This window comes from Dipteris shenzhenensis, chromosome 3 (genome assembly GCF_047967505.1).
Source record: "Dipteris shenzhenensis isolate YYH24624 ecotype China chromosome 3, Dip_SZ_1.0, whole genome shotgun sequence".
NCBI classification, from domain to species: Eukaryota; Viridiplantae; Streptophyta; class Polypodiopsida; order Gleicheniales; family Dipteridaceae; genus Dipteris; species Dipteris shenzhenensis.
Genome location: NC_141598.1, coordinates 48390185 through 48411752, shown reverse-complemented (window position 1 = coordinate 48411752; position 21568 = coordinate 48390185). Strand labels below are relative to the sequence as shown.

Below are 21568 nucleotides of genomic sequence, written 5' to 3'. Positions count from 1 at the left end.
TACAAAGACATGAATACGGACATCACAAAGATCTATGAAGAATAGAGTTTCTACTTGGAGGGTCTTTGGAAAGATCTAGTATCACAGAATATTGGCCATACAGAGAACAGATGGGACAACATTTATCTGCTGGTTGAAAGGCTTACGAAATAATCTATAGAGGGGAAGTGCTGTGCGAAATGAGATATTTTTCACCTACTATGTGACTTATTTACGTTCAAGCCTTAGAGAGAGTACAGAGCCTGTTAATGGGCTTGCTGCCAAGCTCCAAGATGATGGCATGGTCAGCATCTCTTGGGAGGTAGTTTATGTGACACATCAGCAAATTCTGACAGAAATTACTCTTCCACAAGTGGAACAATATATGGCTCGATCAGCTGCGATGCATACAATGCACTTTCTTTTCTAGTTCTCCGTCCAATTGCCATGCTATAATTAGCCAAATTTTGGGTGTTGTGAGACCCTACAATACCACTGTCTTGCATTTGTGCACAAAACGGAGAGTATGGCATTTAAATCAACACTAAACTCTGCCAAAAAAATTATCCAGTCACATACCCTAACAATGTCAATGCAACCCACGTCCAAGTCAAAAAGACCCTTGCATGAGTAATAATGTGAGAGTTTGATCAGTGCACCCTGACAACATCGTTTGCTAACCATGTGCTGCCCAATGGCAACCTAAGCCTATGGCCATCTTGATGGTTTTAGTTTCACTTTCTGCAAGTCTTAATGTTGGTGAAACTATGAGTACTCCAGCATTTCACTAACATATGAACAGCCCTACCATCAGTATTGCCTCTCATTCTGGGCATTTATGGCACCCAACAATGCATCAAAGGTAAGGTACATCTCTAACAGAGCATCCCAGTACTACTACTACTATACTCATTAACTCAAGTGTTACCCTCAGCATCATCCTGAGGATGGAATGGCATAGTATCACTGTGCTCAACCAGTGCAATTCTGAAATTCCCACACAACGTGCCAGCAAGGGCTAAAAAATAACCCTTTTATGATCCTGGATCCCAAGGGTGTCACGTGCAAGAGCACTCTAAAGAGTAATGCCACCTAGGTGAAAAGGGGGAGAGTGACTACTTTCAGCTTTGGGATAGGTGGGTTAGAGCAGCCCCATTCCCCAAGTATCCGACAGTAGAAGGCAACAAACTGCCCTATGCTAAGCCAGAAAGGCCACCAAAAACCAAATTTGGAGCTACACTTAATGCTGTACTTTAAAAAAATAGACATTAAGAAGCATTCCAAAGCAATCATGGAAAATAAAAGAAGGCAACTTCATGCTTCAAGCGTGGTGAAAATGACTCCCGGACACACATCCAAAAAAAACAAAACAAAACAAAATGAGGAACAATGGATGACCAAGCTCACTTCAATTTCTGCATTTTCAGGAAGAGCTTGCAGATACCTTAACCTACTCATGAGGAAACAGATGTGTAAGAATAAGGCTAGCCTTGCACCCCCTCTCCGTCATCAAGCCTTCATTTGGTGTTCCTACTCCACTGCCACCTTCTATATGATATCTCCTTCATTCATCTTCATCCTGCTCATGAGTGTGAACTAGTCTAGAGTTTCTGCTTCCCCTTTTGTGCATATGCTGCATGGGGATTGTCTCATAGATATCCCATGTAACAGAGCTTTTTGCATTCAAGCCCTTTCAACCCCCACAGGGGTGGGAGGGACTGCCCAAACTGGGAGTTTTATGTAATCCAAAACCTTCAACAGACAACAGCCTGCATCCTTAAGTTAACAGACATTTAAGGACCTTTTCGTGCATTTTTTCAAGCATCTTATAGCATATATAAGTCCATATTTCAATATAAGAGTAACTTTAACATCACCTGAAGGGCACGCATATACAATCCTGCTTTTTCGCAAAGCTGTGCCACACGAGGGCGATCGTAATGACTGAACATTCCATTTGCAAGAATTGCATCAGCAACATTTGGGAAGGTCACTAAATTGATCTCCAACACCTGCAAGCCACTTTAAACTTAGTTGGCTCTCAGCAAAGCACCTGAAATGCAAGGTGACAGCATTCACATCCATACCTTAGTCTGTAACATAGCATGCTCTGGCAGGTTTGGCTTCAGAACATCCAATAGGAATGATGTTGCCTCCCTTATCAAGTTGCGCTGCGAATTCCAAGTTACATATGAATCTAATTCTTATGATAGTGATCTTTAATGCGTCATAACAAAAACTTATCATGCTGAATCACACACCATATTCCTGATTACAAATTCTCATTAACTTGTGCACATACATATACCTAGATGAGTCCAGGCACATGCCCAAGCTTGTGCACATATACCATATTGTTTGCCACTTGAAGCACCCACAAAATGGAAAATAGAGATACATGTCAATGCATTTAAGTAATTCTATGCGAAAGCGTTGTTCTGAAACTCCGAAATAGAATGGAGGAGTTGTGTTAGCTGTATACCTGAAGAAACAAATCTGTTATTACATTGTAATCAACTGGACACCCACCCTCCATTTGAGACATCATCAATGCAAAATTTACGGCACCCTGCAATAAGCATCACAGAGGTCAAAAGCCAGTCCTGTGTCGATTCAAGATTTCATCCAAGGAACCTACATTGAAAGAAAAACAACTGGAGGTTTTGCCCTGCATGATGTAAAAGACTGACAATAGTTCCCTGAAAGTTTACCTGAGGATCTGTGCGTAAGATAGTTTGAAGCAGAAACAGATAGTCTGGAGTATAGCCAACCTGTGAAGCACAAGGACTGTAAGAACACCATTGGAAGGCAAACTGAATCTAAAGACCTCTATTGAAACAGCACCCCTCATGACATGTAAATAATGCCCATCAGCTGGCCTCAGCTCATTATTGCACCACTCAGCCCCTATTCAATAAGGTAAGCCATTAGTTTTTCTTCCATACAAATCCAAAAGATCCATCCATATACCTGTTTAGAGTAAATTAGAATCTTATCAAACTCTCGTCTCTCAGCAAATGCTGCAACGACTTTGGGTGTAGCGCGAGCTTTGATATATATTTTTAGTGCCATATCATTGTCCACAGTCTACAAGAGCAAGAATAAAAGTGAGACTGCTAACATTCTTTTATCTAATTAGAAGATCAAGCATGATAAATATCACCTGGACAAATGAATTCAAAGGCCTGGGGAGGAAATAGTATTGATATCACTTATCCCACACCTTTACAAGGTCTCCCAGATCCTCACTACACTCCAATTTATCCTCTGCTAGCCAGTTCTCCAATAAATTCTTTTTGTTTTGGTTGACAACTAGACGAGAGAGTTCCAAGGATTCAAATGCATTTAGTTTCCCCTTCGTCAGTAGAGTCCCAAAATACTGCAGCAGTGGAGGAGTTTGACCAGGTTGCACTGGTACACTCTGCAAACCAAGAGCAACATGTAAACTATCAAACATAGCACAAAACTGGTCAAGAACAAGATAAGTCAGTGAGACAATCCAAATCAAATTTGTTAAATATACCTGGAACTTTGACACAGTATCTGGTGTGCGAAGAATTCCTTGAGGAGACTCTGCAGCAAGCTCTGCCGCCTCTTTATACTTCATTTGAGAAAACAACTCATGAAATCGTTGGACCACCTGGCCAGCATACCATTGAACAAATTAAAAACTGGAGGAGCCATTAAGAATTTGTATGTGCATCTCCTTCAAGCCTCGAGTACAAAATAAGCCTCTTCTATCTTGTTTTCCAAAAAGCTAACGGGTTAATTCACCGTTGAAATTCATCAATCCACAATGCCTTAACGAGCCCAGACGTAATGGATAGGCGCATGTCTCCAACAAAAACGCAAGAAAAGGAGTAAGAACTTGCCAGATTCTCAGCACCAGGCAAGTTCCCTCTCTTTGCAAGATTAACAGCCAGCTCCAGATTATTTAGCTGCCACAATTACAAAAATCAGCTGTTTTGTTTTCCAATACAAGACAAAACTTATTAAAGGATTAAAAAAGGCTCTAAAGATCATGAAAGTCAGCACGCATCTGTTTCTCACCTGGCCACTGACAAAGGGAACAATGGTGGCCTCATTTACAGTAGCTAACAAGACTTGACCTCGGCGATTCACAGCATAAAATCCACCCAATGAAGTGGAATCTACAGTAAGGAATATAGGGTCGGGACTAATCCGATTCCTGTATACTGCAGTTGCAGTTTCCAAATCATAAACAAATAAGAGCCCCAGCTTGGTAATAACATATATAAGGCTATACTTTTGGGAGACCTGTATAAATTTCAGACAAAAAACTAGCGTTAGTGTCCCTCCTAGAGCTGGAGCGTGTAGCCAAGTTTCAGATACATAATGCTGATAAATTCATTGCAAACCGAACACAGCTTAGCCAACCTGCATTGATACTGGAAAATCATCTGCAAAGTCTGGTGGGAAGAACAAATCTGCCTGCTTTTTTGTAAAGCCAGGTTTACCTACACTCACAAATTACCAGCCCTTGTAAAGACTTGCCTGAATTTTAAAACAGAAAAATGTAATATCCTTAGAAAAAGAACATGAGTAGCATTGCCTCTATAAATATAATCTTCTAGCAACAAAAGAAGTTCGTATCAAAGCAAAGTATTTTGGACAGTCAATATTATGACTAGTATATTTACAAGAACTGAAACCTTAGCCATATATTACCAGCTTAGTAAATCTTGAATTTTTAGCAAAAGTCCACCAACAAAGTCATTCATTATCATTCATGGGATGAGACCACAAAAAGAAGAAGCAAGTCACAATTAAAAATGTGTGTACTTTATTTGCATATATATTTAATCGACATGTTGCCATTCCACAAGTTCTTCAAAAGCATAATTTAGCCTCATGAGAGTCAGAGATGTATCGTCAAGTCAAGATAAAGAGAACGCAGAATCCATCAAAAGTTGGAAAATAAAAAGGAAGAAAAAGAACTTAGTAATAATTATGTTCTCATCAGTACCCAAGCATAAGCTGCCATTTGGGTTTCGAAAGATTTTGGAATCTCTTGGGTGAACCCAGTGCTTACTAAGGCTTTGAAATTGCAACCAACCAACAAAAACTTTGAAAACAAAAAGGCAGAAACAAGCTGAAAATTAGAAGAAGAAAAGCGAAGTCACAGAGAGAGAGAGAGAGAGAATTAAATTAGGTTTAATTTCCATCACAACCCAGCCTAGCCCTGAAACTTTTATTTGTAAAAGATGCAGAAAGAAACAACAACTAATGTGCTAACACAAGGAAACAAAGATAAACCAACGTACGTATAAGACAACAAATTATGCACCAAACGCAAGCACAAGGAAATAATTATTACCATTATTTTGTAATAAAAACAAATTTATACAAACTCACACACAGCACACACATAGCAGAACTAAACTAAACAGGTACCTAAGAGTACATGCATTCCAAAAGTTCACCAAATCTAAAAATTTTAAAGAAAATGGGCTATGAAGATCCCCACTTTGGATTTTGATTCTGCGTTCAAGGATCCTAAAAATTCCCAAAGCCGAAATTCCGAAGATAGAGTGACTACAGCAAAAGACAGAGCAGAGTTTCCTCATTACTTTTCTTGTATTATAGCCCTTTCTAAGAAGTAATAGAATTAAATTACTAAATTGAGAGATAAATGCACTCTTACTTGTGCAAATACGAGAGACTAGAGAACCTAAATTGAGTGGAACATTGCTGGAATGCAGTCATTGATGCACAAACTCATCACGTAAACTAAAAAGGGAAAAAGAAAAGTACACTTTTAAACCTAATGACAGGTACCCACAACATTCACAAAGAGGAGGGACAAAGCTACTATGACATTGCCCCCATCTTCCTTAATACAGTTGTCATGTAAGATGAAGGGCACAACTCCTTATCTTTGAAATGAGAGGAGCCAGTAAGACAAATGATATTTTTATTAACGAGAAAGCAATCGGCAAACACACTAAGTACAGGAAAATGATATTTTTATTAACAAGAAAGCAATAGGGTTTGGCCTGGTGGTATCGAGTTGGCCCAGTGGTATCAAAGGGTTTTGCCTGGTGATTCTTCCATAGTTATGTCCTGATTTGGAAGCACCAACCTTCCAAGGCTTCATAGCTATTCTAGGATAAGGCTATGGTAGCCCTTGCAGATTACATAGGGGGTTTCCTTGAGCTCTCGAGTGAAATGGTTGAGGTGCCAACAGGATAAAGTGCTGGAATCAAAGCAATATACAAATTTTAAAATACAACATCTATCACGCAAAGTCTGTGAATAAATACACGAACTAAAATGGGAATGAAAAGCACAACCATCAATGGATATTCAACCTACAATAGCTTGAGGATAAAACAGCCAATCTTTATTGCAGTCATTGCAGACAGGAAATGATGGCAAAGCTTTACTGCAGCAACCATTTATCTTTTGATCAAAGGACAGCAGGATGTACAAAATAAGATTGTTTGCTTGCAAGCTTTTGGCTCAGCGTATTGCAAAATCTCCTCTACTGTTCCCAAATACCAACACTTGCTTTAAAAGGCCCACTTAAAGCATCCAACAATGATTAGTGAGTACCAGGACAGAGAGTTAATAAATAAAATGTAGCTTGAGCTACAAAGTTATATTCTGTCAGACCATTCATCATTTTCACATCCATGTTTTATTCTCACTTTAAATGACATTTCTGTCAGCATAGCTAGTAGGTTTCCCGCAGGGAGGGGATGTAGTTTCACACAGAAAATCTACAAAATATGCACATTTGGCAACATTTGCTACATTATGCAGCTGTTTGTTGCTAAAAAAAGAGTTACCACAGTAAAGCAATATCAACAACAAAGATATACAAGACAGAAGCAAAAGGGTTATGAAAAAAAGCAGTACCTGGTTGTGCACCAAGCTCAATAACATGCAGCTTTGAGGTAAGCTGACCACCTGAAATTGTTTTGGTTGCAAAAGAGATCAAGGTGGAAGTAGTATCACTACCAGGAACCTGAACACATCCCAGGAGACGCTTTAACATTTAGAAATAGCACACAGCCAGAACTTATCATATGTACGAAATATCATTATGCAAGCACTGCCTTTCTCACTAGGCCACACTAACTGCAAGCGTCACCTTAAAAGGTGCAAAGCATGCAGCATGGGCCTCAAGAGCCTGACTTCGTTGCTGATCAACTGAGAATAACTGCATGTTTCCTTTAACCAGTTGAGGACGCTGCAAAAGTAACAAGGACTTGCTCAAAAAGAAAGAATTCCCAAAGCTCATGCAATACACTTCAACATACTATCAATTTTGAGGACGCTGCAACATACTATCCTTTAACCAGTTGAGGACGCTGCAAAAGTAACAAGGACTTGCTCAAAAAGAAAGAATTCCCAAAGCTCATGCAATACACTTCAACATACTATCAATTTTGATCCTTAAAAGACAGTATTCCACCTCAGGGGCTCCAGGTGCAATGCCAATAAGAACCAGCCACTTTTCTGTTGGATCGCATCTATAATTGATAATCTGGTTTCCAGTCAAATTTGCCGTTCGATCAAACACCCTCACTGGCTCTGAATCACCTGTCTCAGAACATGCCACACAGAGCATATGAGAATGTTCTGCTTGTACACCCTCTTTGTTGACAGAGAATCTGACTCTGTCCAGAGCATGCTGATTATTTTTACAGCCTTTCCACTCATTTGCAATGCAGCAACAACCACATATGACAGACTGCATTGGCCATTTAACTCAAAAAAAGTATCCCTGAAGCCAATAAAAACCCTTTAGAGACTTACAAGTTTCTACCCAACCTTGCATGTTTAAAATTGCCATTCAGATAAAGGCAAGAATAAGCAGACCTTGAAACTTTCCACAAACTATGCTGTCTGAGCAGCAATACATACAAATTTCAGATATGAATTTAATTGTAATGATCAGTGCCCATGAGAAGTCTAAGTCTCAATAAATTCAAATCCACACCCATGCTTATGCAATCACAGAAAGAATTGAGGAAGAATCGCAAGTTTTTCTGTTAACCAAAAAAGGAAAAGGGGAAAAAGGGGGGAAGGGGCAATTATGGCATAGGAGGAGCTACGAGATCTAGGGGTGCTTCTGATTTACCTTCAAGAGTCCAATGATAGACAGCCACCTGAGTTACAAGGCCCAGCATCTTTGGAGTTATCCACTTCCAGAAAACCACCTTCAACATATCATAGCATGCTTCATCAGATCAAAAACAATTACGTTGCGTATGCAAAGACCATGTCAGTTTTAAAAATTCCAGATCCAAAATATTGCTTCAATAATCATAAAAATGTGTATACACGAATATGACCTGTTCAGGCATTTGATATGACTTTATCTTTGCCTTCAACTCAATATTGAATATTTGTAAGTGGTCCTGAGTCGTGCTAGGTATTTGAGCTGCAATCAAACAATGGAAAGAGACCGAGCATCATGAAATTTGAATCCTTCTAATTAGATACTAGCAATTACAAGATTACATATCCTATGAATAGAGCACGATTTCCAACTCTCATGTGAATATGGCTACTCTCATGTGAATATGGCTACTGGTTTACATAGATTATATTTGTAGACAGATGTGTTTAAGCAAAGAAATATTGCTAATTACCATTAAATGTTGCAAGTTTCTTGAAGAACATACGTGATGCTCCCTAATGGTTTAGTCTCATATTAACACGGCCACCTACTTTGTTTACGTATCCTTTGAGTCCTTTTGTAGGCTTTATAGAACATGATAGAGCAGAACAAATAAAACACAAGGGTAATGCAGTAAATACTCTAGGAAGCCAGAAGCCAGTTGACTCAATGGGCTGTAGCCTCAGCCCAAGGGGCAGCCACAGCTCTGCCTGCAGCTGCCCAGGAGCGACCTGAGACACTCCCAAGCTCGTGACTCCTTGACACCAGGTAGCCATCCTGCTTCAAGCAAGATGCAACAAATCTAGAAAGAAAGGGAAGGATGCAGCCCCTTGATGTTTGCATCAGACAACAGCAAATGCCCAGGAGCGGCCTGAGACACCCCGCCATACCCAAGCTCATGACTGCCACGCAGCCAGCCTGCTTCAATCAAGATGCAACAATACTAGAAAGAAAGAGAAGCAGTCAACCCTTAATGATAACAGCAAACAACAGAAGAAGAAAAATCGATTGACAAGAACAGAGTTTCTTGCAACATCAGTAAGTAGACTACTTCTGCTCAATGCACTTCTATCACTTTCTTTCCTCTGGGTACATTGCAAATAGAAAGAATGACACTGCTCTTGAGGCCAAGAGTGTTAGAAAAATGTTCTGTAAACCCACACAGCAGGATCTCTCTCAAGGGAATGTCAAAGTCTCTGCATCCTCAAGCCAGCGCACAAAGTTCAACCCATGAAACTGGAAATTACAGCAGAGAGAAAGGCCAAAAGATCTCATTATTTGATTCCACAATCTGCGGGAAAATCTGCTCAAAGAGAGCTACAACCTGTGAGAGTGCAGTGGAAATGGAACAAAAAGAGAGAGCAAACACACTAGAAGGACTGAACTGCAAAATAGGGAGAGAGAGAGAGAGAGAGAGAGAGAGAGAGAGAGAGAGAGAGAGACTGCACGAAATCTCACCACTGCTGGGCAAAACCTCCATACAATGGGATGATACAATGGGTGGAAGGGGGGCCCTATTAATAGCCTCAACCCCCTTCCAGTCGGTCTACTGACAAGACCATGCTGCCATAAGGGGGCCGACCAGCACGTCGGTCCACCCCTACCTCTGACAAGGTGACCTACAAGAAAGCGACAGGCTTACTTATGCCATTGCCAATACCCGACGGTCCTTTCCAAGACATAGGTATGGACTTTGTGGGACCACTTCTAGCATCCGCAAGTATGCGTAACACTCTATCTTACTATTTGTTTGTCGCTTTAGCAAATATTGTATGCTTATTCCCTACAAACAGACGGCCAGCACTGAAGATGTAGCTCGTTTGTTTATCAAGCATTGGTATCCCATAGAAGGGTTGCCAATGGCCATCACATCTGGCAGGGACTCCAAATTCACGTCTAATTTTTGGTTCGCCTTGTTTGATAATTTTGGTACTAAGCTGCAGATGTCCAACGCTTTCCATCCGCAATCGAATGGAGAGACGGAAAAAAAATGGTGTGGGGTTTGATATTTTGAAATCATAGTCATGATGCTCAGGAAAAGTGGGAGCGGTTTCTTCCGCTTGTGCAAGCCATTTTGAACAATACCTATTCTTCAAGCATTGGTCACACACCTTATGAAGCGGCGTTTGGACGGCAGTTTACATCACTCCTCACCCGGATGGTGTCTCCATCTCTTGAAGCCAACAAAACCACCGAATTGGTGGCAGAGATTACGGAGTCCGAGAAAAGTACCATCGCCAAAGCTCAAGCATCATACACGCACCATGCCAACAAATCCAAAAGAGATGTTCAATATAAAGAGGGTCAATGGGTGTATTTACACATTATCAAGCAACGATTGAAGCACGTGGGAAAGCGATGCCCATAAGCTGTCCTTCACAAGCCTCAGACCTTTCCCTATCAGTCAAAAGATCAATGATGTCTCGATGAACCAAATCTCCCTATTAGGGAACTATTACGCACTTGTCGATGTCGCCAGTGTGTCACATTGCACCCAAGTGCAGGGGTGCATGTGACATTCCCTCCTCCTTAACTTGGTGGTAGGTTCATTGCTTCCAAGTAGTCCGCCAAAATCTGTGGGAACTCCTGGAAAAAGTCTTCGTCCAACCACATTGCTTCATGGGTACCTCGATCACAAGACTTGGTGTAAAACTCCTAGATCCTTCGTCTTGACCCATATACCTAGATGAATCCAGGAACATTCCCAAACTCATCCTCTAGAAACACAACATAGTGCAGTTTCAATCTCATGATAGTCACTCACAAGGTTGAAAACCATAAACTCCATCATGCATAGCAGGGACTAGCTACTATGACATCCCCACTGACGTCATCAGTGCCCAACAGTGGGTGTACACCATAGTATAAAAATATGCTCTCACACATACAAATCCACACACCCACACATACTTGAGCATCCATTTATACAAAGTCTTCGTACTGAGTTTCTGTCGGCACTCCGGAGGTGAAGGGCAGACTCAGCCATGATGAAGGCTAGCACTAAAGGAGAAGGCTAATCAAAAGGTAGTCCAAAATCTCTTCATTCAAGCTACAACTGCTTGTGAAGTCTAAACATTTTCATTTTAGTCTCTCCCCAAGGAGCATCTAAATCTAAATCTAGCTGATAGGGCAACGCACCATTTAAGATAGAAAGAATTATTGTTGGAGATAAGTGCACACTAAGTGTACTATTTCCCTAGTCTACATTTGTCTAGTCTAGTCTAGTCTTTGTGTCTTGAGTGTGTGCCATGTGGCACCTCTACAATTATCCCATAAGCACTCTTGCTCTATGTCTTGTACTTTGGCCCATATATTCATGGGTCACATCATTGCTATTTTACTTCTAGTTTTCTAGTTTTCTAGTTTCTAGTTCTTCCTTTTCTATTCCTACATGGTATCAGAGCCAGGTTGATCCCTCTTCTCCCCTCTCAGTCTGCTGTAGCCATAGCCGCCTTTTTTCTGCCCCGCTCAGCTGGTCACCATCATCTCCGAAACGGGCTGCTTCTGTCTGCCCTGCCACTCTCTGCGCCGCCATCTCCATCTTCTGCCCGTCTTCTCCACTACATGGTATTCAGACCATCACCTCCAGCTGCTGCCGTTCCTGTTCAGGTTGCCGCTGCAGATCTGCCTGCCATCTCTCTGCCAGATCTGCGCCACCACATCAGGCCACCGTCTCTCTGCCAGATCTGCGCGCCAGATCTGCACGCCATTGCGCTGCCAGATCTGCTGCGCCTTGATCTGCACGCCAGATCTGTGCACCAGATCTGTGCGCCATTGCTGCGCTCAGCTCACCATTGCTGCGCTGTGAGCTGCCGCCCTGTTCATGCTGAAGAGCCGCTCCATGTTGCTGCCCATGACTTTCTAAGCCTGCTGCCCATGACTTTCTAAGGCTGCTGCCCGTACCTTTTCTGTTCGAAACAAAGAAGGAGCTGAAGCTGTTCTAAAGGTACTGTGCATTGTCTCTTCAGTTTGCTGAGCAGTTTTTTGTTATCCTCATATCTACAAACTGCTGATTCCTCCTGCTTCGATGGGCTGTCACATGCTATGGCCTTGACAAAGTGGTGAGAGAACCGGCTTCTTGGATCTCTCCTTTCATTTATTTTTGCAATATTGTAAGGGAATAGACACTGCCCTTCGATGGGCTATCACATGCTATGGCCTTGACAAAGTGGTGAGAGAACCGGCTTCTTGGATCTCTCCTTTCATTTATTTCTGCAATATTGTAAGGGAATAGACACTGCCCTTGCATCTTAGCAAGAGGTAAGACCTTCCCACATGGCTTCTTCCTCTCATTCTCTCATGTCTATCGACAAATTCAATGGGTCCAACTTTCATACTTGGCAAATCAAAATCAAGTGCCATCTTATGAAAGAAGGTCTTTGGGACGTTGTTCACCGTGCTACTCCCGAAGATCCCGACATTGAGCAAGTTATCACTGCCAAGAACGACAAAGCCTATGCTATCATCTTGCTCGGTCTTGGAGATGATTACATTCATCACATCTCCGACATATAGTCTGCTCCTCAAGCATGGATCACTTTGGAATCTGGATACCCTTTTTGGACCCCGATCTAAAAACTCTAAGATTGCACTTATGATCTCATTCTTTGATCTACATATGCAGGAAGGAGCTACTATAGCCTCTCATGTCAATTATCTTCGCAGTCTTATGGTTCAGCTTGCATCAGTAAAGTCTCCCATCTCCGAAGATATTGCTATTGATGTGCTTCTCAAAAGCTTACCTAACACCTATGCTACTCTTGCCACTACCTTCAAGTATCACAATAATCCTTCTCTTGAAGGTATCATCAATGCTCTCCAAGAGGAAGAAAGAACTCAACAACGAAAGGTAACTGACACTGCTTTTTTAGCAAAGAAAGGAAGTTCTAAGGTAAGAAAGCCTTGCACCCATTGTGGCAAAACTAATCATATGGAGAAGGACTGTTTCAAGGCTCATCCATGCACCATTTGTGGCCGTGATAATCATCGGGAGAGGGACTGCTACTCCAAACCCTCTACATCAGCCCCTACATCTACCTCAGCCCATGTTGCCGCAACATCTCCATCAGCACATCCTGATGTTCCTTCCTCATATTATGAGAAGTGGGCTTTCTGATTACTTCATATTTCTTGTCTACCACTTTGACCACCAATGATATAGGTCAAGGGGTTCTAGTGTCTTGGTCTTTCTGTTTGTCTACAGTCAGTCTTCTGTCTATCTAGTCTTGTCTGACTGTGTTTTGTTTTAGATCCATCTTGTCCCTACCCTTGTGGACCCATATGAGGATATCACTTGAGGAGGGGTGTCTCAGGATCTTTGTCTGTCATGTCTTCTATCTTGTCTCTCAGTCTATCAGTCTTTATGTCTGTCTTCTAGTCTTATCTTTCTGTCTTACTCCTAGTGTCCACTTAAGGAGGGTGTTGGAGATAAGTGCACACTAAGTGTACTATTTCCCTAGTCTACATTTGTCTAGTCTAATCTAGTCTTTGTGTCTTGAGTGTGTGCCATGTGGCACCTCTACAATTATCCCATAAGCACTCTTGCTCTATGTCTTGTACTTTGGCCCATATATTCATGGGTCACATCATTGCAATCTATCTATCTAGCTTGTGTATTGTCTACACTCTTCTCAAGGTACTTCTTTGTCTTTCAATCTTGTTCTTATTTTACTTCTAGTTTTCTAGTTTCTAGTTCTTCCTTTTCTATTCCTACAATTATCACAATACCAGCATTATCACAATACCAGCAGGCCGCAACTTGGACGAAAACTTCACAAGGTGAAATTTGCATGTCCGCTAATACGGTAGAAGCATATACCTAGATGAATCCACGAACATTCCCAAACTCATCCTCTAAAAACACAACATAGTGCAGTTTCAATCTCATGATAGTCACTCACAAGGTTGAAAACCATAAACTCCATCATGCATAGGGACTAGCTACTATGACATCCCCACTGACGTCATCAGTGCCCAACAGTGGGTGTACACCATAGTATAAAAATATGCTCTCACACATACAAATTCACACACCCACACATACTTGAGCATCCCTTTATACAAAGTCTTCGTACTGAGTTTCTGTCGGCACTCCGGAGGTGAAGGGCAGACTCAGCCATGATGAAGGCTAGCACTAAAGGAGAAGGCTAATCAAAAGGTAGTCCAAAATCTCTTCATTCAATCTCTTCGTCTTGACCCATTCTTGAATTTATGGAGAAGAATCTGCTCTAGCTGCAAAACTTCGACTTCATCAATAACTTTAGGTTGCTGCTCGTCGGAAATCGCTATAAGCTACATGGAACACATTGTGCATAGTCCCAACTTTCCGGAAGGCATAAGTTAGACAGATCAATCCTTGTTCACTAGTACCCACTGGAGAACAGTAGGGTAGTGTTTCTGTCTTAGGTTTAGAGATAGGTTTAGGTCCAGCCTAGGATAGGAGCCCTTTTGGGCCCCCTCAAGGCTGGAACAAGTGAAGGGGAATGGCAGGGAAAGGGCTGACTTTATAGGCTACCCTACGCCCCTCTCTAAGCCACCTTTTATGGGACCTAGGGCTGCTTTTATGGGGCCAAGGTACCAGCCAACCAGCCAGAAGAACCGACTGAAAAGTCAGCCATTTTGGGCTGGTTGGCTTAGCCCTTCCAGCCCTATAAATAGGGTGCCTCCAGGCCCTCATTTCCCATCCAGCTTCCAAGCCTTCAGCACTCCAAACAGCTCCCCTCAGGCCTTTTGTATGCAGCCCTGAACACCTCCGAAGTTGGCCCTGATAAGCCTCATCCTTTGGCCTTAAGTTCAGCCTGTTCGGAAGGTGAATACACAGCTCACCACAGTTGAGGATTTGGAGCAGCAAACAGAGTAAGGTTCGGGTACTGTTTCAGCAGCTTTTTCCAGCTTTCTTTACAGTTTTGCACAGCTCCCTTCTCAGCTCTATATTTCAGTCATCTCTCAGCTCTCTTTAGAATCTATTACTCCTAGCTTTCACTCTCTCACTCTCAGCACTCCAAACAGCTCCCCTCAGGCCTTTTGTATGCAGCCCTGAGCACCTCCGAAGTTGGCCCTGATAAGCCTCATCCTTTGGCCTTAAGTTCAGCCTGTTCGGAAGGTGAATACACAGCTCACCACAGTTGCAGATTCGGAGCAGCAAACGGAGTAAGGTTCGGATACTGTTTCAGCAGCTTTTTCCAGCTTTCTTTACAGTTTTTCACAGCTCCCTTCTCAGCTCTATATTTCAGTCATCTCTCAGCTCTCTTTTGCAAAAAAGAGACTTCTATTAAGTAAGAAAGAAACTCGCTAGAGCAAGCTCTGAGCGGAAATACAACATCATGAAATCATGAGGATAAATAAAACCTCCTCAAAGTGAGGTGGAAAACAACCAAGGCTGAGGTTGAAAGTGCCACCTCAACCCTGTAGGAGTCTCAGAGAAGAAAGGAGAATCCTTACATTCCCTGAAGAAAGCAGGACCTAGCTGAGGCTGCACAAGAGCCTCCCTGTGTACTCATCCATATGGACATCAAAGTATGTACGGTGTCTGTCCAAATACTAGCCAAAGTGTGAGGGATGAACCTGAGTACCCTCCATAGCCTCTGTGCATTTGGCTCTCCAGATATGCCAGGATGCTATGCTCGCTAAAATCTCCAAAGAAGTATCCACAGAGGCATGTACATCTCTAAAAGGAAGGTGTGGTACCACATCCAACGAACAAGACTCGATCTGATGACATCGAACCAAAATGGCCCGAGAGGAGTCAAGTCTCTCATAGAATACCTGAGGCCCTGTAAGAGAAAGCCAAGCCACTGAGCCCCATGTCATAAAGAATGGGGAGTGGGCAAAGTGACTGAAAATCCTAGCTACCCCCATCCAAATCATCCTCGCCTGTCTGCAATCCCATAAACAATGCTGAATAGAATCTATTACTCCTAGCTTTGACTCTTCTACTCCTAGCTTTCACTCTCTCTCACGCAGTAACCCTGCATCCCGGTGGACAGCACAAGCCTCTTCCTTGCCTTGCAGAAGTGCCCTACATTGTCAGTGTGAACAGCATCAAGGTCTCGATATTGGTCGGCGTTGCCTCTCAGGTCTTTGGGTCTGCTATATGTGTGCACATTGTACTCTTCAAAAACGTGTTTCCGTGCTCTCTCAAAGAGTGTTATTTGTATTTCTCACTTCTCCAAGTATAAAGCAAATTCTCCCTGATTGGGGGAGGGAGCCCTCAGTGGGTACAGGGACCCAATCGATTTTCGACTCCATTCTCTCTCTATCTTATCTCCTTTCTATCTCAATGGTGCATAACGGTAATTCCTTGCTAAATGTTTAAATAAGGTCTTGTCGTGATTACACGATCAGATTACCGTTGCATGTTACAGCTGTCCACTCACTAGTCCTCTATTTTTCTCCCAGGACACTACCGCCAATAGTGACGTTTCAAGCAACAATGACTACACGTACGTGGAGCCTTGAGCGCTTCTTTTTTTGCATCTGTCTTCCTATTCCTTTCCTTCTATTCAGCTGCCAAGGCCTCTTAGATACTGCCCTAGGAAGGACTCAAAAAATGCTCCTCATGGTCAAACACCATGGGTACCAACTCCTCCCAAGTCAACGTATTCATGCTTCCACTGGTGATCAAGGACGAATAAAATGTAAAGTACCTGAAAAACCAGTGGGACAACAATGCAATGGCCATGCCATCCCACCTAAAGAATCTCTTGCTAAAGCTCTTGGAGCTTGTTGATGTGCTTCTGCATCGATGAAGGATTCCACACTCTCATTTGAACTTCAAAGACACCCTCTTCATGGAAGAAGTTATGTTGCACAAGAACGCCAACTTGGCATGTGCTTTACATTATTAATATCTTGAGGAGTACAATTCAAGAAAATGAAAAAATGTACCCTCGCATTGACCCGGTCCTAGCGCTGAGCCATGGTCTTAGTCTCCAGTTCCTACAGGATCCCTAGGTTTGTTGCAAGGCGATCAAGCCTAGGAAGCCCCACCAAAATGAAATCTGCTAGATCATATGACTGCAATACGGACTCCATCATGACCCGCCATACACCGTTATTGGGCCCATCCAATTTTACCCCAGAGGTGACTACATCCTCCGCAATACGCTAGCAGACACATGCCAAAGTATACAACCAACCCCTCTCTTACACTATCCTCACATGGGGTGGGCACACCCAGAACCAAGGCCCTCACTCTACTCTACACATGATACATCAAGAGATGCTAAAATACATCCAACCAAAGGAAGGCTAGTAACTGAGAATCTAACACAAGAGACTGCTCTCTACGACTGATAGGCACATCCCATCACCATCGCCAACTCCATCGAGAACTCCAGATGTTTCTCAACTTGCCATCCATCACAAGCCAAGAATTCTTGCCATTCTTGATAGGCACATCCCATCACCATCGCCATCTCCATCAAGTCATCACCAAACGTGAGTTCTTTTCATCTATTTTCTCCATCGCATCTATTCACACATGAGAATCTATTGTCTGATTTTGGTTGTCAGAGTACAATTATTATGGTAGACCAAGATTCACCAAGCTCAAAGCGCCAATTATTGGATGCTCGTTTGCTGACATTGGCCGCATAAGTGGAGAACAAATTGAGCAATAAAATAGCTAAATGGATGAGTAAAATATTTACAACACGTTCAAGCATGGACTCTAACATAACAATCTTTTTGGATCTTCTTTCGCGATTCTAGCACAAATTCAGATTTTTGTTGTTCTAAAGTCCGAAATTCTACATTGAAAATAAAAGAGACAAAGAAAGAGAAGAACAATTTGATGATGTAATTTATTTTGACATCTCATTCGACATCCGTCAACTCCAACATCTACCTACGGCACAACTCATTGAAGTTCTCATTGAAGTTCGTAAAAGTCCGATGTAGTTTGACAAGCAATGCACTTCCAACAAAGTCAAGTAGTATATTACGCATTTCAACATAGTCCAACACATTCCAATGCACTACCATCTATTGATCTCAATGTAAGGCCAACCACCAATCCACATCATAGGGCTAACCACCGATACACATCATCAAGGCCAATCTATAAGCACCCACTACAAGTTAACAAGGAGCAATCCCAGATCCTCATTCTAGCAGTTTCATCTTAACCTAGAGAAATGCTCGGCTGATTTTAATGTATTGTCATAGATTTCCTTGATCCAACAATATTTGCAGCAATTCTGGAGGAGATGCGCTGCGGACTTGAATTTTCCTCTCCGAGCCTATGCATTTATCAGGGGCTTCGGCCACCCAATCGAAGGAAAGAGGGTAAACAAAAAAGAGAGAAGTTTTTCTTTCCCTGAGCTTTGCTAAATAAACAACTCTTTTTGTGCATAACAAATCGGAGACGGGAAAGTTGTAGCATTTCATTCAAACAATACACACCTCCTTGGCGTCCGTTGTGAGGGCCCATGAGACCCAAACCATCAAGTGACCTACCAAACTTAAGGAAGTACTTGAGCCCGCTATGCTAGCAAATACGTATACTTGCATAAGATGAGAATATAGCCAAAGCATGCTAACAAATACAAGTACACTATGGGCAATACCCATGGGAATGCATTGTAGGCTTGAGAAGACGTTCAAAATTCACTGCTTCAAAGATGGTCGATCCATTTCAATTTCAGGAACAATTAAAGAATACAAATATCTTTACAATAATTTCCAAGTTGACCATTCCAACATAAATCATGCTAGCGATGCTCAACTTTGGAGATTGTATGCAAACAACGATCCCCCAATAAACCATCCACTTCTTTCGCAAATTTACTTACTACCTTGGCTATTTCAGCAGATGTGTATGGAAGTATGGTGTGCCATAAGCTAGAGTGGCAGCCATAGATGCGTTTATCCACCCCAAGTCCTCGTGTATCAAGGTTGACTTGGGAAGATTGCCCTCATGCATTTCAATGCTTCGTCAACAACATTTTTTTCCTTCCTCCAAAACATTTATATACATTATATACATAAGTACATGCATCGTTTATTGCACCCAATACTAAAGAGGTATTCGACGTGATGCATAGGGCATTCTCTCCGACACCCACTTTCATTGCCTAAGGTAGTGCAATTTCAATCTCATGATGGTTGAAAACCTACACAAAACTCTTGAGAAGAAGGCTCACTTGTTTCATATTGTTCTCCACAAGTATTGGGAGATATTCGATGCACCTATTCTCAAAAGCCCGCCAATGGCAGCAACAGAACACAAAACCCACATGGGAATGATCAACAACAACAAAATAATATGGGGAAAAAAGAAAAGAAGCAAGACAAGAATTCTTTCTTCTCGTATCAAAGTTTGACGTGAAACTTTCTACGGTCTAATTTGTTAGAACTAGTTTTTCAACTTCAAAGTTTTTGCACATACTACACTAGTCTTCTATACCTATAATCACAAGTCTCCTCTTTGTCTAGGCATTGGAACCCCTTTGACCTCTTTAAATCTCGTGGAAGTAAAAGTAGAACTATGCTCTATACCAAAAATGCCTAGACACTTTATATTGTTATGAGTCGAATAGACAACTCTCTCTCTCTCTCTCTCTCTCTCTCTCTCTCTCTCTCTCTCTTTCTCTCTCTCTATCTATCTATCTATCTATATAAATTATCTCAGTAAACAAATAGGTAAAACAAATATTTGATTTACTTTATGCCGCCAGTAAGAAGTTCAGAAGAGCACCTTTTAGAGCAAGGATCCTGCTATTAGGGTTCATCAAAGCAGAATCTGCAGTAATAGGCCGCCTTAAAGGCTGCATGGGCATGTTCATGTCTATGATGACCACACTATTCTGAGGTGATGTTTCTCGCACACATATATACCTATCGGACTCCATGGTCACATGTGTGAACGTAACAAATTGTTGGTTTATGCCCAAGCTTGGCAGCTACAAAAAAAAAAAAGCAAACACAAACATACTTAGGTGAGACTTCATGTCCGATAGTATACCCATGATGAGGAGTTCAAAAAGCCCACTCACCCCCCCCAAAAAATATATATATTAGCTCCACAGAGTTAGGTGAATTGAACATATTGACACACAGGGTAAAGACAACTTTTCCTGCTGGAATTTTGTAGACTTGAAAATGAATCTTCGTACTTTCTTAAAAAGGGAAGAAGGATGAGAGCGCTAGTGGCGGACGGAGAGGGAGAGAGAGAGAGAGAGAGATCCGATCTAAAGGAAAGCCGAAACCGATTCCTGGATAGCTTGCATGAACAAAAGCAATGAGATGAAAGGGAACACGTGAAAGTAACGAGCTGAAGTAGAAGATGGCGAACGCCCCACGAATAAAGCTAGATCGAAGGCTGTTAGCCAGTAATTTCGGTGCCTCAGGAATACTTAGGGTTGTTGCAAGAAAGAACAATCGCGAGCGAAATTAGACGAACTTTCAAAATACGGCTGCCATCGGGTCTGTACACACAAAATACGTGAAATCGACTGTCTTTGACGGCCGAACAGAACGGAATCCCCAATGATTGCTTGACACGCAATCTACTGGATCTACGTGCAGATTACACTCTACAGTTGCCTTCTATTGATCGGCAAATCGGATTCACACTTTGCAAAACCGAGAGATCTGGCTCCTTAAAGAATTCTTGCACTGCTGCTCGCGTCAATGCACACTTCCCTAACTCCCGAGAAAATCATACGTCCACAGTGGAAGCCGAAGAAGACCATCCGAGCGGCAGAAAGGTCGACAAATCCAGATGCGAAGACAAACACGGTGATCAAATCCCGATTCGCGGGGTGATCGACGCAGCATTGCCAAGGCGAGGAGGGGTAGGGGAGCGAGGAGTAGGGCAAGAACGAAAGCGAAGGTTTTGTGGGATGAAATCGGAGGAAAAGAGCAACAAATCGGGAGAGGGGGACTCACCGTCAAGGCCTCTTTCATGGTGATGGGGGCGTTGGCTGCCGCCATGGTGGGAGGGGGGGGAGGGGGGGGGGGGAGGCGCAAAGCTAAGGGGATGAAATGAGGGGAGGGGGAGGGGAAGGGATGTCTAAATCTGGAGGGGGATCATGGCAAGATGGGGGGAGCTGGGAGCAGATCGGGGGGGGGAATGGGAGCTTGGGGAGGCTGGCTATGGCGGACCAAGCTCCCTGTGCAGAAAAAGATGAAGATGGAGATGGAGAAGATAATATGATGAAGAAGACAATGGAGAAGAAGAAGAAAGTACTTAGAGATTAAAATGTGAAGAAATTTGCAGCGCATTGGCAAAAAGGCAAACCCCCAAATTCCATCAAATGTACATCTCTCATCTTCCTTTGCATTTCATTTCATCTTCTCTTCTTCTTTTTAAACAACACAGCCACATGCCCATGTCGCCCTCGGCACCCCACTCCTACGGCGCCTCCCTCCCAAGGCGGCGACCGGCACTCGATCCCTTCGACAGGCAGGCTCCAACCGGGTGGGTGAGAAGAA

General features: G+C 42.5%; 1 protein-coding gene across 1 annotated transcript in view; it reads right to left on the bottom strand.

Moving 5' to 3' along the window:
- The window catches only part of LOC147903925 (clathrin heavy chain 1), a 32243-nt gene extending 11149 nt beyond the window's left edge, over nucleotides 1-21094 (bottom strand). The window contains exons 1-17 of the mRNA XM_087402108.1: nucleotides 21023-21094; nucleotides 19830-20034; nucleotides 8304-8392; nucleotides 8090-8168; nucleotides 7421-7548; nucleotides 7097-7195; nucleotides 6862-6970; nucleotides 4378-4457; nucleotides 4030-4257; nucleotides 3852-3917; nucleotides 3503-3619; nucleotides 3203-3400; nucleotides 2950-3066; nucleotides 2691-2750; nucleotides 2462-2548; nucleotides 2067-2150; nucleotides 1857-1991 (exon numbers count right to left, since the gene is read on the bottom strand). Coding sequence (XP_087258234.1) covers nucleotides 1857-1991; nucleotides 2067-2150; nucleotides 2462-2548; nucleotides 2691-2750; nucleotides 2950-3066; nucleotides 3203-3400; nucleotides 3503-3619; nucleotides 3852-3917; nucleotides 4030-4257; nucleotides 4378-4457; nucleotides 6862-6970; nucleotides 7097-7195; nucleotides 7421-7548; nucleotides 8090-8168; nucleotides 8304-8392; nucleotides 19830-20034; nucleotides 21023-21067 — 1926 coding nt within the window. The 5' untranslated portion in view covers nucleotides 21068-21094. The remainder of the gene's footprint in view (nucleotides 1-1856; nucleotides 1992-2066; nucleotides 2151-2461; nucleotides 2549-2690; nucleotides 2751-2949; nucleotides 3067-3202; nucleotides 3401-3502; nucleotides 3620-3851; nucleotides 3918-4029; nucleotides 4258-4377; nucleotides 4458-6861; nucleotides 6971-7096; nucleotides 7196-7420; nucleotides 7549-8089; nucleotides 8169-8303; nucleotides 8393-19829; nucleotides 20035-21022) is intronic.
- Between the last annotated feature and the right edge of the window lie 474 nt (nucleotides 21095-21568).